Consider the following 15,143-nt stretch of genomic DNA (forward strand, 5'->3'; position numbering starts at 1 on the left):
TTTTTTTTTCCCCTTGGGTCTTTTCCTCTCTCTCTCCCCCCGCTTGTTTTACTTTTCATTACAATTTATTATTACTATTATTCTATTATTTCAAGTATTAAACTGTTCTTATCTCAACCCACAAGTTTTCTTACTTTTACCCTTCCGATTCTCTCCCCCATCCCACCGGGGCGGGAGGGTAAGCAGGCAGCTGTGTGGCGCTTGCTTGCCGACTGGGGTTAAACCACGACACTGATGCAGGTCCTTGAGCACGGTATCAAAGACTGATCTGTATTTCAGAAAGGGTTCTGTCATTTAACACCAACATAAAAGCCAGCCCACATCCTAACATGGGATCTATTAACAAGGTGGCACGTTTGGCAAAAGCATTATACATCATAAGAGTTTTCTGATATTCAGTTTTCGTCACTATGTAACTACTGTCTCCAGAAACTAAAGCATAGCAAGCTGGATGGAACTAGATCATTTGCCACCTTTAGAAGACTTTCGCTATTCAGGATATAAGCAAGAGCTACAAAAAACCCATACAGCTGACACCACATAACCCAAGAGCTGTGTATAAACTCACCTGTCCTCCTGGAGCCACGCAAAAACACAAGCAGCAGCTAGCGTAGTAGCCTATTCTACGCAACAGAAAAGATTAACTTCAAAAAGTCAATGTACCAAAGCGCCCACCACCATAACTGAAAAAGCAGAGGTTTTGCCATTGGATGACATTCTGCAGTCTCTTAAGCCTTCAGAATCTTGAGATAAACAATTAGTTTTCAACAAATCCACTAAGTCCCTAAACACGTGATCCTTTCTTCATCTTGGAAGTTCAGGCTAGCATTATCCCCGCTAATCCGTAAAGAATAGGCACCCTGCTGTGTTTTTCAGAGGCTTACACATAGGATCATTAACAAATAACTCCTAAGGAACCTCCTGACAGGGAAGCCAAGCACCTAGTACACACACCAGAAAGCTAGTTCTTCCAAATACAAGTCCAAAGGCAGGATCAATTACAATGCATTTTCAAATGCCATGGTCTTCACTCGAAATTTATTTTTATCTTGATAGAAAAGGTCATATTCTTTTCTCCATTTTCGTAATAAACTGTTCCATTATTTGCAATAGCATTAGGTATAGAACCCATTGAATTCAAATAGTGAGGCTCAGAGGCACCAGACTGTTCTGTGAGCTAGTCTCCTAACACACACACGCACACAGTTCTGTGCTGCATTCAGCTGAGGCGAGCTGTACATGAAATGTTTTGCGGGACACAACCCCCCTGAACTCTACAAGAAGGACAGCAAAAAGGAGCAACGGTACAACAATACAAACCCATCAGCTCTTCAGTCAGTAAGGCAGGGTCTGCCCAGGTGGGAGACCTCAGAAGGCTAGACATGCTGCTGGCAACCAAGCAGTTAGCTTTCCTCCTCGTTTCTTAGCACTACACAGATATATAGCAATCTAGAGAGGTCTTTATTTTTTCAAGAGATGTAGTTGACCTCCTTCAGCTTTTGAATCATGCCACTTCTACAACATTACTGCCATTAATCCTCATACACCAACCGCTACCTCCAATTACTGTCCAGCCACATCTAAACTGCCACCATTAACAAGTGCTAAAAAATAGTTTTAGAATTTAAAGTATTTAACTCATGCTCAAAAGTTTTGATATATGAACTACACTTTAAGTTTCTGGGTTTGTCTTTTACATAGGATAAAGAATGCCCTGAAGTACTTACAGCTGAAGAGACAACCGGAGTTCTTAAGCTACAAATGCTGCAGTTAAAAGCAATTTGCAGGAAAGCAAACTGCACACAGACAAATTACTACTAGTAATGAATAAAGTTTCAACGCACCCTGTAGCTTAAAGATAGAAAAGATTGACATGAGCCAAGACAGAAAAATTAAAGCAGTCCAAAGGGTTTTCATGATGTTTTATGCTCTCGAAGGACTCAAATGCACACTGGCATCTGTTGAACCAAGTGACCCGCCTAGGAAGTGTACAGGCCAGGCTATAGATACAGTTACTAGTCACTTCCACGAGATGCTACAGACAAACATCTCAAAATAAGGAACTAGTACACAGTGCGATTTCTGTAACTCAAGGTCACAACATCCCCTTCTACTACCTAACAACAGCTAACAGAAATAAAGGTATTAAACATCCAGTCTGAATAAGGGTTTGCAGACTTGCAAGAGATTTCACTCCAGCTTTTTACATGAAAAGGAGGGAACAAAGTGAGCTCAAGGAACAAAGTGCTCTTCCAGTTTCAGGGTAGCTATCTTTTTTCAAAGGATACTGTAGACATGAAGCCCAAGAGGTGAAGTAATGTCTCCCCAGCATACTCCCACTCCTGGTGCACATCCAGCTGATACACTTGTCATGACCAGTGCTGATAACCCACTCTGACGTCAGGCAGAAAGTAATAGCAGACACTCGATTCTGATGAGCTGTGGGAAGAAAAAGATTCTGGCTAGTTTTTCCTAAAAATCAGTGATGTGTTCTTACGTTCTAATTCAGAGAGCCATAGGTCAAAGATGGTATCTAAGCGATGCCCCAGGGAGACATTTTTACCATCATATTATACTTGCCTCTAGGCTGAATTAAAAGGCTAGCATTGTTCTGCTTGGTATTTGCCTTCTGAATAGCTTAAGTGAACCAAACATGTCAGTCAGCTAATTTAAGCCTTTCTCCCACAGAGAGAGAAGCTGAGTTCAGCCCAGATACCCAAGATGTTCTGGTGACGGAGCAGGCAAACCCTCAGCTTCCTCTTGTTAGGCCAGGACTTCTGGGGAGTAATGTAACACATCTAAAAAACCTAATTGCTTTAAGTGCCTCTTTTCCTGACCCCAGGGGAGCTATGCTCAGATTCATGCTTTTAAGCACTTGAAAGTGTATCTAGTCCATGGCACTCAAGCTGCTACCCGTGACAGCAACCAAATCCCACCCAGCTTTGTTTAGAATGCTGCCACTAAGCAAGAAGTTACATGAGCATTAGAAAGAAGCCCCCCCTGCCCCCCAAGATGCAAGTACTTCCCTTGACTGAGTTGCCAAGTCATCTTCCTTAGGATAAAAGGGGGTTTTGTTGCTTTAAGAACAAGGTCTTTTTCTTCTAAGCAAGAACATTGCTTCTATCAGTGTCAGGGAGTCATAAGACAAACTGCACTTTGTTTCACTACATAATCTCCAGTCTTCAAGAGTCTCCTTCAGGCCTTTCACATTAATATTCCAATTTTAACCAGCAATCAACTTTACTTCTTTTAAGGATGTGCAGACAAATGCTGAAATTAGCACCTCCATAAATATTAGAACAATCCCTATTCCCCATGTACCGGAAAAAATAAGATCTTTTTCATCCCTGTTGCTCTCCTAAGATGACAGAGAAGGCAAGGACTCTTATCTTCAGCTAGAAGTAACCGAGCCCAGTGATTACAGAAAGTAAGGACGGAAATTGCAAATACCAAAATGCACCTTTAGAATGCTCTTACCCTAACATTCATGCAGCAGAACTACTCCACTTGAAGAGCAAAATCTGAACTCACTAGTTCTGGCTCATTACGCTCGCAGGCTAATGATGTACTGAACTTAATGATAATGACTGCAACTCAGACTCAGCTGACTGAGGATTACTCAATAACAGAACATTTGTCTTATGGCAGCTATCCCCAACTATGTGACAACTAGAAGGTCAGTCAGATTTAAAGCATATTTGGACTTGATTAATCTGTGACGGCGTCCACTTTCCCAAGCATTTTAGATGCCTCCCCTTCACACAAATGTTAGCACAGACACTGGTTAACAGTTTACCTGGATACGTCTTCACAAAGTTCATCTTATTAAAGTCCTCTGAAACATGAAACTCCTAAAAGCAAAGTGGAACCATTAGAAAAGATACCGCAGTGACATAAGCAATAGTGATACCCAAAAAAGAGCAGTAGCCTCACAGACCAAAATTTGCATAGCAGCAGTATATCTCACTAAAAACTAGCAGTTCCTCAGGCTGGGGCATAGCACACTGACACACCAACTGTAAATTAAGGTTATTAGTGAACTACATTTTCAACAGGGAGCACCCTTTCAGAACAGAGTTTGCTAAAGGAAGATTATATGAGAGATAAGATCTCATTTGTCCCCAGCAGAAACAAACAAAATTGTATCTTGCAGTATTTAGGATTTAAGTATCTGAGACTTCATAATGGCCAGATTTAAGTGAGAGTATTCTCTATTTGATCCATTAGGCTTACTGAAATTTTAAAAGTCTCAGTTTACAATTTCAAGTAGTTATCACTAGAATCACTATTCTATATAGTTCTGTGTAGTCTTATTCACAGTAGTTATCAGTAGAATCACTATTTATGACACTCATGCAGTACCCTGGCTCCTTATAGGACAGTTACTATTTTGACGTTATTTTCATAGAGAAAGGAAACCATTAAAGCATCTGGGAGTCACAAGACCCCCTTCCTTTGCCAAGAAAAGTGGGGAAGAATACAGACCCTCTTTCTTTTCTGCCATATGTATCTGCTCTCCAGGAGAGGGAGAGCAATTACAGTGAGAGTATAGAAAGACAGAAGGAAGACTTCCCAGAAAGAAAAGAAACCAACCCTGCCTCTTGTAATTTTAGAGCTAGCGTTGAAATTTCCACATCGTAAAAAGATCTGCAGCAAGAAAATCCAGAGACACCCGCATGGCGAGATATAGGCAGATCCATACTTCTGGCCAGATGCAAGCTAGCTGCAGTTCACAACCCTCATTAGTGCATCACCATGGCACTCTGCCCAGCTTAATGTACTCCTCAAAATAATTCCTTGACGAAGTGTAATTCTTTGGGTCCACTGCTACACTAATGGCTCAATGACTTCTTGAGGCTAGCTGGCTCACATCTAGCCAGAAGAACCCTTGCTTATTTGCAGTCCTCCCATGTACATCTCAGGTGAACTGCCAAGAAGTTCAGCCATTTAGTAGCAGCTGCATTCCAAAAAGAAGGGAAAGAAAACAAATTATCAGCTACCAGCAACACCGGGTGCTCACAGACAATCTAAGCAATTCTAATCTACATTCTGAAGAAAAGTCACAGCAACTTACCATGATAGCTCCATTATCCTGGCCTACAAATATTCGTCTGCTGTCATGATGATAAGCCATGGCTGAACATGGCGCTGTCAAAAAAAAAAAGCAAGCACATTACAGGTATTGAAAGAGAGGTATTAGGATACACATCACTTTTATTAAAACCAATTCTTTCACTCAGAACAAGTAGCTTGACAGAAATTAGTCTGCATAGATAATGTCCCTTGGTGAGACAGTTAAATTCCCATATGTGAAGCTGAGGAAAGGTACACTACTACAGTAACTCAGATATACCGCTAGGAACCATATGCAAACATGATTTCCTGCCACAAGGTGCAACTCCATAAGAGAAATTTTACGCAGGCTGAAAGCCTAGCTAGCAGCAACAGCATGCGCAGCTGGTTACACTTAGGAACTTGAGCTCACTAAAATTATCTCAGATGGAGCCCTGAGTTGTATACAAGAACAATATTCTGTTCTTTACATTTGAGGACTGCATCATTACAAGAGAAAAGTGCTAGACAGAAATATGTCATTGCATGTCAACTTCACATGGAATCATGTCTCAACATCTGTAACTTTAAGGAGACTCATATTTTTGAGGTTACATACAATCTCTTTTAGCAGAAAACCTCTAAAGACCTACTTCCCTTTTTGAAATTAAGGGCTAAAATAGATGTGAAAAAGCAATGACAACAAAATTACAATAAGGTGTCCTAATAAAATTTTTGCAAAAAAATTTCACTGAAGAATGTCCTCATTAAACTTGCAGATTACAAGGATGAGAAAGATACAGCGTTCTAAACTAACACCTTCTTCTCCAAGACCCTCAGAAAATGTGGCCTTGAAGGCGTTTTTAGAAACTGAAAGCCAGACAAGACAGTCTGGAATATTAATTTAGGGAAGTGATCATGCCCCTGTACTCGGCACTGGTGAGGCCGCACCTCGAATACTGTGTTCAGTTTTGGGCCCCTCACTACAAGAAGGACATTGAGGTGCTGGAGCGTGTCCAGAGAAGGGCAACGAGGCTGGTGAGGGGTCTGGAGAACAAGTCTGATGAGGAGCGGCTGAGGGAACTGGGGTTGTTTAGCCTGGAGAAAAGGAGGCTGAGGGGAGACCTCATCGCTCTCTACAACCACCTGAAAGGAGGTTGTAGCGAGGTGGGGGTCGGTCTCTTCTCCCAAGTAACAAGCGATAGGACGAGAGGAAATGGCCTCAAGTTGCGCCAGGGGAGGTTTAGATTGGATGTAAGGAAAAATTTCTGTACTGAAAGTGGTGAAACATTGGAACAGGCTGCCCAGGGAAGTGGTGGAGTCCCCATCCCTGGAGGTATTTAAAAGACGAGTAGATGAGGCACTTAGGGACATGGTTTAGTGGACATGGTGGTGTTGGGTTGACGGTTGGACTCGATGATCTTAGAGGTCTTTTCCAACCTCAATGATTCTATGATTACAGTGGTCATACTGCATAAGGATGAGTCCATCTCTTGGAACTACCTACAGGCACACTTTATTTTGTATAAACCCTTTTAGAGCACAATCTGAATAATCTGTTTAGAAAATTGATAACTATTAGGAAAAAAAAAGATTATGGGTGGCATTTCTAATCTAGACCCTAGGCTACTCAGCCTGCAGCTGAAAAGACACAGAACATCAAGGAGTCCAATTCTTTGGTCTTTTAACATTTGCATACAAATTACTCCAGAAATTGTCATTCCAAAGACTATCCTTTGTTCGTATGACATTTTATTTTGTCATTGTATTCCTTCTTTTTATATGTGGTATGTGGCTAGGTGGCAACTCTACATTAAAGAAGTTACAGCAAAGCACCCAGGCTGAGTGATGTTTCAAAATCAAAAAAGCAAACTGACACTCAAGATCTACTCAACACTGAAGCTGCTCCTCGGTATTGCTTTCTTAATAATCTAAATGCTGGGGAAAAAAAAAGAAAAAGAAAAAAAAGATGCACAGCTTGGAAAGCAGAGAATATTCTTATGTCTGAACTTTCAGCTAGTGGTTTGAAAAGCTCACTTATTTGGCAGATGAGTTATTTGCCAGCATTTGAGACATCTACAGCTGCAGACCCACACAGTGATTTACCTGGTGAAGGATCTGGTTCTGACAGAATGCTGCCTTAGATCTCACCCACTGTGCAGCTAGTTTCAAATTAAAGTCTGAGCTAGTGTTGCTGCAAAGTTCCCAAATTCAAGATCATCGAGTGAATCCAGCACTTGGGGAAATGGGAAGGAGGTATTCCCACACACAGCACAGGTACAAAACCCACGCTATGCTTGGCCATCACTTACCATCTCCAGCATTGTACTTACATGACATGGTGTGATAGATGCTGGGCCAGTATTGTCCGCTGTCTCTCTTCAGCCATACTCGTATTGTTCTGTGTCATGGGAAGAGCGGGGAGAAGACAGTTGTAAGCGCCTCATCCCTTGCATCTGAACCGGTTCATTGCTTATATATCAGCTCCAATTCTCTTAGCTTTTGTGCTACTCAAACATAATAGAGGAACAACGTAACAGAGTAATAGTACTCCAATAGTACTCTAACGTAACAGGAATAATAGTACTAAGAGCAGCCTCCCTTGGATTCTGAAGAGCTTTCTTCAAAACTATTTATACATTGAATATGAAATGGAAATACTATTTCAGCTCACCTCAGAAATTGCTACATATTGCATCCCTTTAATTCCTTCTCCTTGGCTCTGGCTGATTTAAGTCAAATTCAAGTTGCAGGAACTTTCCAGCTTTGGCAGAGCAAACCACACCTTGTTTTATAGCAGATTAAGTGTTTGATATGTTTAAAAAAAAAGAAGTGCAAATCATTCCATTATGGAAGTCTAAACTTTTGAATTTTTACAGCTTCTCTGTTCAACTCATCCTTCAGCAAGCCAAATACTGAATATTAGTAACAGGAGCACCCCATCCTCCAGACCAGCATATTACTGACATCTCCATCCGCAAATATTGACGTATGGATCCACAGAGGACATCATTTCTAGTTCAGTATTATTTCCTCTAAGCCATGCCTCTACTCCCTCATGTACGAACACAAAGGACAAGCAACGTTAGTAGCACTGTTACATTGCACTGCTCCTCTGGCCTAAATACAAATAGGATCGATTAGCCAGTCAAATAGGAATTGAAGACAACGACTTGGACAGCATGCTAAGGCTCTTTATAAAATTGTTTTTAGTTTGTAACCTTCCAGAATCAGGCCTTGGAGGGAAAGGAAAACCAGTCTTGAGAACATTTAGCATTATACCAGTCTCATGACTGTCAAATCCTGGGAGGAGGAATATAAGAGAATCAGCAAGGAAGTGGAAAGTTATTGTCAATTAAAACCATTCCTACAATAGGCACATTTGAAGGGAATCTACATCAAGAAGTTAAGAGCACACATGTAGACAGTGTTAAGGTTATTTTAAGTCTACTTGAAATTTCCTCTCCAAACCATTGTTTGCCTTCTTGTTACTGTGTAAATCCAACTTCCACATTCCTAAATGGAAACCTAAATGCTCTGTAAATATGTGTACCTGGAAATACTGTCAAGAGACTTTGTTGAGATGAGTTGTTCTATTTACTTTTAGCTAAATAAAGGCCTGGTATTTAGAGTTTTTTAGAAAAAAACTAGGGAATAGATTTGCTAAACATCACGTAGGATTGCCAGTAAGAGTTTAACAGAAAGAGCACAGGAGGGGACTGGTATCTTGCATCAGGACTAGAACTTTTCAGGTTTCAGATATAAAGGCAGCATTCTAATTTTGTAATCCATTTAAGGGCTTTTCTTTAAAAGACCACTCAAAAATAAAGCAGACAATGCCCACCCTTAACGTACTACTTTCCTTTTCTAAAACTTGAAATCAATACAGCTGAGTACACACTGCCTCAAAACAATGATTTTCAGCTTTTGAATCAAGTCACTTTTCCACCAGTTCAGTGGCAAATGCACATTACTCCAGTCCATTAAATATTTTGCATTAAGACTGTCTCTTAAAAGCTATCACTTCCTCTTTACAGTAATCAACACCCTGCCTCATGGTCAGAAAGTTAACACTTCAGAAGAGCAGTTGCTATTTCTTGATAACATAAGAAAAACGAAAAAAACCCCAATTCTTCCAAGTCATTCTTATGATGCAAATGCCAGCAGCAGCATGGGTTAGCACCTATGCATTTTTAACGGCTTTTTAAAGCAGTTCCATCATACTCAAACTGTTCTGAACATCTCAGATGGTGGCTTCCACCATTACTAATTCAACTCTCTCACTTCTAGCCAAAATCGCGTAATTATTTTTGATATAAAAAGACTAGGAGTTAGCGTAGTGATTGAGATCGTGCATTGCTGATTTTCCCAAAGTAGACTTCGTTTCTTCTCGGTATTCTGGTCGATTATAATAAACTAGGAATTACAGAATCATAGAATTAATATAAAGGAAGCAAGGATTTGCTTTTTCTAAGCAAATTATTTCCTGGAAGTATAATTTGTGCACCGATCATCAACAATACAGTCCCTCACTAACGTTGAGAGCCTAAGCAAATAGCTGCAAGAGTTGGCAAAATTAACTTCTGAAAGCTTCTTATTTTGGTTTAAGTAAGATTTAGACTTCCCTAGCCTCATGCTTGCAAAGATAAGCTGTCAGACAGCTTTATATCTAATTATACAAAGCTCTGACTGAGCAAAATTTGAAGAGATTGTTTCACAGCAGTCAGCAAATAACCTGTGCCAAAATCCCACTTCTCCTCGATTCTCTCTCCTATAGACCTGTTGTTGTGGTGCATCTCCTTTTGTTAGGACAAATTAATTTGTGAAATACCCGTTCTAGCTTAAAGGACTAGAGAAGTCCTTCAGTAATGCCGCTTCCACAGTCTCCTTCTACCATGAAATTGTTTTATTATGAGAACGACCATATCAACCCTAGAGTCTTTAGCACTCTTCTCAAAACCTGGTCTTTATTTAATGAAGAGGCTTGTGCTCAGTACCCGAGAAGAGCTGGCTACCACTCACCTCTCCTTAAGCATTCCCTATTAAGGGCCTAGAAAGACACAGGTTTGTTTGACTGCAGTCTCAGTAAGGATGGAAAAATGTTGAAATCCATTAAGGAGCATCCAGAGATAGATACATACTTTTTAAATTACAGCAGACTCAAACATCAGAGCGGCAGGAGGAAGTAAAACAAGACTAAAAAAAGACCTCCAAACTTCCCTAACATTGAGTGTTGAACCAGAAGTTGCTTTCAGGCAGAAAGCATGCACATTTATAGAAGAGGTTTTTGTATTCAAAGGGGTTTTTTGGTTGTGGTTTTTTTACGTGATATAAAGAAACACACACAAAAGCCATCTTTAAGCAATACCGAGTGTGGTCTTACCAATTTCTAAGGATTTTGATTGTTCTCAATTGCTGTTTCTTTTACAGAGTGAGTAAGCACCCAACACCGCTGAAGAAAAAAATTGGGGTTCGAGAGCAGAGCAAATCCTTCAGCGTTCCAATAGTATTTGTGCTCATGCCACATAAGCTGCCCTCTAAAAGCCAAATGCAGGTACGTCAGGGAGAAAGAAGTGACAAAAGATTAGCACGCAAATCCAGACTTGTTACAATACAAGCACTGCTGCAAGTACTACGCAGCTACACTAGCCCTGTTCCAAGAACTACATCTTCCCAACACCTTCAAACCACTAACAATTGCTTTCCTATCTGAAATCCATCACTAACAATTGCTTTCCTAGCAAGAACAGAAGACTGCATTTTTCTGGTAGTCAAAATAAACCGGAAATATTTAGACTGCTATTGATCGTGTTCCCAAAACAGCATTAGGAATCTGGTTTAATCACAGTGCAATGCAAGCTCAAGGACACAGCTTGCAGTTGATGCTTTTTATAGAATTTCTGCTCACTAAATATTGGGCAAAACTAATGTTTTAAGTTCCATAACCAAAAACCCCCCCCTAATATCGCAACTTAAGCAGCAGTTCCAATGCAATAGCAGCTGCTGATGGTCACAGAACACCAGCATTCAGATGGGCTAGTGACTCTAGAGATCCTGTTAGCCCGTGGTAAACATAATACCTTCATCTTGCATTTAGGGTCTTGTACACTAGCTTATCCTCCCTCAGCATCCCCAACTACAGCTGGGAAACGCTCATCTTGCTTTAGTTATTTGTCTGCTAAGAACAAGGATAATAAGGCTAAGTCCAGAGATTTGACTGTATCCCAGATCAGCGCAGCCCACGCTGGCCTGTCTCAGCTCCGAGAAAACACTGAACCAGCCTCGAGCAGACGGATCTAACTCACAGCTGGTACCTGAGCTGGCTGCCCAGGCTGAGGGACACACTGCAACAATTCCAAACGCTGTCTTGGAGCCAGGATCAGGCAAGATGCCCGTAGGGACACAGAGTTAGTCATCCTTTCTAGGTAAGTTCTGAGAAAGTTTCCCAGATGACAAGTATCCTGCTGAAAAATCAGACTGGGAAAATTAACTATTTAACTCCTGCACGTATTCTTGCTTTTTTTTTTTTGGCTTCAAAACTTTAAAAAAGAGCCAGATTTTTATTTGTATTCACAGATCTACTATGGCATCTTTTGTACCCTCAAAAAAAAAAAATAGAACCATTACTTCTCATTCTAGGTAATACTATTTAAAATGGAAAGAACTACAACTCCTCTAATGAGAGGATAATCTACAACACTCCTGGAGAATGCGCACCAATGTTTTCCTCACTACTTAACTTGTAAACGCATTCCTCTGACTGGTTATTATGAAATACTTGACAGCCTTAGCTGTATTAAGATGTAATAAAAAATACTTTGGCCCTATTCTTTTGGTGTACACAGCAGCTCTTTCGCTTCTTGAACTCTGTACTTTGCTTGCTGCTAACAGTATGATCAGTTATGCAGTATTAACACCTACGCCCCATTTTTAGTGAACAAACAGGAAAGCAGCAAGTTTGATAACATGTTAAACTGTAGATGAAGGATATGTGAGCGAGTGGGCTTTGGTGTACTGTAGGAGGTATCCCAGATTAGAGGTAATACAGTGCAACAGTTTCTGAAAGTTTAAATATCTAAGTAAACTCCCATAGTAAGGCAGGCTACACAAATTTAGCCTGGAGTCCAAAGCTTCTCTCAGAAATTTACACACACCAAAGGTGGGTAACGGCCTCTGCTCTCCTTGCACAGGTCTGTATCTGACATCAAAACTTGCCCAGATAAAGATGCAGCTGCATCCTCGGCTCTTACCAACACAGTCTAAGCGTGCGGACTGCTAACTTTCAGCATTAGACCTTTAAGTTTAAAGGCTGGCATTGTCTGCAACAGGCAAGCCTCTGCAAGCCTGTACCATGAAATTCTGTTCAGGTTTAACTCAGATATGAACTCTTTAAAATTGCTACTTCCTCTTCTCTCCTTCAGGAAGCGCATCAAAACAAACTGAACACAAACATGTTAAGATTGAGCCCACAGTGGCACCCAAAAAGCCAACTTCATCCTGCACAGTACTAAGATACCGGAACAACCGCACATAGAGTGGACTAAAAAGGAAGCTGCTCAGTCCCATCCAAAACCTGTTATCCAACACGTACTACAGAAAGTCACTTCCACAGGAAAGGAAGAGACCAACCAAGTCCATCTTCCAGTCAAAGCCAGAAAACATACCTAACACATCCGAGTGTCACTGCTTGCTGCAAGCTAGGTACAATTACTGCCATGGTTCAACAAGGAGCAGTACGTACTACTGCTTCAAAGGGTCAAGACTTCAATCCTGCTGCTTTTACATAGGCATTACTACAGTGAAGGAAGCAGTTTACCTCTTCACCAGGTAGGAAACTGCATTTCAAACTCTAAGAAGCCCTACTAAGTTGCAAAATCAAGCTCTGAAGAGGCAGGTGCTGTTCTGCGGAGTCACAAGACTCCGTCTCCCTCCGTTACCCACCTTTCAGTGCACACGTTGCACAGTATGATGTCCTGCAGTCTGAGAGCATGAAAATATTTAATACGTCGATATCTAATTGTACAGTTTGAGAAGCACATATGCCTTTGATCCTCTGATCCTGCTAACGCTGTGCTGAATGCTTCCAGCACCCAAAACTCCAGCAATCTGGAAGCTTGGGAAAGAAGTTCAGGATATCTGCCATGTGCCAGAAGTTGATGGTATAACCCTAACGCTAATATTAACGCACTTAAGAGCACTTCTTTGACTGTCTATTACAACAGGCACCCAATCCGATGGCTGAAAAAAGTATTTTTGAGGAATAGGAGCCCGACTCCAAATGCTTCAGAAAAATATTTTCAAATAGCCTTTAAACAACATAAGGAAATCTTTGCCTTGTTACCCCAAACTTACAACATTTGTACTTCAGGCTTTTAGAATTCAGTGATGAGTTTTTACTCCAGTCCTGATAATTAATCTAAGAATTAAGTACGCTAATCTTCAGGGAAAAAAAAGGGGGGGGGGAAAGTGGAATCCAACTAGCCAGTTTAAAGAACTATTTATTAAGTCTTGCTCTTCCAAATTCAACTACTTCTACTGCCTGTTTTCAGAGTTCAGCTGGCACTTGAAAACAATTCTTGGCATGCCAATGAAAGGTACATTCTTACTGCCTCTCCACAGGGAGTGAAGATAGACTAGCACTTTCCGATTTCTCAGAAGTGCTGATAATCAGCACCAATAAGTGCGGCTATAGCTTCACATTTTTTAATATCAATTATGTTGCCAGGTCACTGAGAAGTATGACAAATTTGACAGTGTTCCTACCTGATCTGCATAAGAGCACCATGACACGTCCTATACAAATTTTGTTGCTTTAATGCCAGCTAATGAAAAACTAACAATATCTGGTAAAGGTCACTTAAACCAGGACAAGCTTACATCCTTTGCACTTGGTCTGTTCCCAAATCCTGAATGCCTTGGCTAAGAGTAAGCTTATCAAGTTAGCATGTGCTGTTGCTAGCTGGTCCGTTTGCTCTTTTTGACTTAAAAATAAATGCCAGAAAACCTCGTTTACCAGTTCAGGTAACACCATAGCTCTGCTGATTTTCAGCACTCGGTCAGGCTTTTCAAATGAGAATTCAAGCAAAAATTAATGCAAATTCAGTTTTAAAAGTTTTATATTATAACAGTAGAATTATCCCTCCACCAAGCTACATCTCAAAGAACGCACTTTCATACTTTAACGTGCTCCTTTCAAACACTGCCGCAGTTTCTGGACAGGAGCTCCTAAGAAGCATCTCCTACCCCTCTTCACATTTAAAAGTCGCTTTCCACATAGCACAGGAGAAATTCCAGCTCTCACCACTACACTGCAGACACCCCACCTCTATCCTAGCCAACAACCCTCTATGGTACTTGCTTCCTCATTTCCCTTTTTGTTTCATCTGAATAACTGCTTAATGACATTACCAGCTTTTGTGACAGATGTTTCGCATCCTATGCGGAGCCAGTGCCGAAGATCAGGATTAGACTCTGAATTAGACTCTGGATTAGACTCCCTTCCAACCAGAAACCACTGTCCTCGGCAGCTCATCACCACCTCTCCCCTCAGATCTGCCAACTCACTCCCTGAACTGTTTCAGCCAGGACGAAGCAGGTTTGAGACCTTCAGACTCAGCCATCAGAAGGGGCTTGTTTTGACTGAAGCAGCTCGGGGAGCTCCGACTACTCCCGACAGACGGGGGAAGCAGTAACGTCCCTCCAAAGTGACTCAGCCAGCACAGCTGAAGGCGGAGGAAAAACACGTTCCCACATTTTTGGTTCTGCTCACGACCACTGCAGAACCCTTGCACGCACACACGAACGAGTCGCGCTTTTCCCCCCTGCTTCGCAGGGGCCGGGAAGCACGCCTGAGGTACCACGGCTGCTTCCCCATCAGCAGGGAAACGCCGTCAGCTCCGCGCCCCCAAGCCCCGCTCCCACCCGCAGCCGCGCGGGCTGAGCCGCTGCCTCCCTCCCACAGCGGGAAGTCGGGTAATGTTATTTTCCTCCCTCCAACTGCAGCTCCGGTTATTTCCTTACGGCTCCAGGAAAAGAGTCACGGCTGCGTGTCTCCTGGCAAAGTTACAGCGTAAAAACTGATCTCCCCCCCC

At 41.6% G+C, this 15,143-nt stretch overlaps 1 protein-coding gene across 1 annotated transcript in view; it reads right to left on the bottom strand.

The window, feature by feature from the left end:
- Positions 1–7,451, bottom strand: part of WDFY1 (WD repeat and FYVE domain containing 1) — a 21,180-nt gene extending 13,729 nt beyond the window's left edge. Inside the window, exons 1-4 of the mRNA XM_019474026.1 lie at positions 7,386–7,451; positions 5,075–5,148; positions 3,797–3,851; positions 2,289–2,439 (exon numbers count right to left, since the gene is read on the bottom strand). Coding sequence (XP_019329571.1) covers positions 2,289–2,439; positions 3,797–3,851; positions 5,075–5,148; positions 7,386–7,392 — 287 coding nt within the window. The 5' untranslated portion in view covers positions 7,393–7,451. The remainder of the gene's footprint in view (positions 1–2,288; positions 2,440–3,796; positions 3,852–5,074; positions 5,149–7,385) is intronic.
- Positions 7,452–15,143: the final 7,692 nt, after the last annotated feature.

This window comes from Aptenodytes forsteri, unplaced genomic scaffold, assembly GCF_000699145.1.
Source record: "Aptenodytes forsteri isolate BGI_AS27 unplaced genomic scaffold, ASM69914v1 Scaffold184, whole genome shotgun sequence".
Taxonomy (NCBI): Eukaryota; Metazoa; Chordata; class Aves; order Sphenisciformes; family Spheniscidae; genus Aptenodytes; species Aptenodytes forsteri.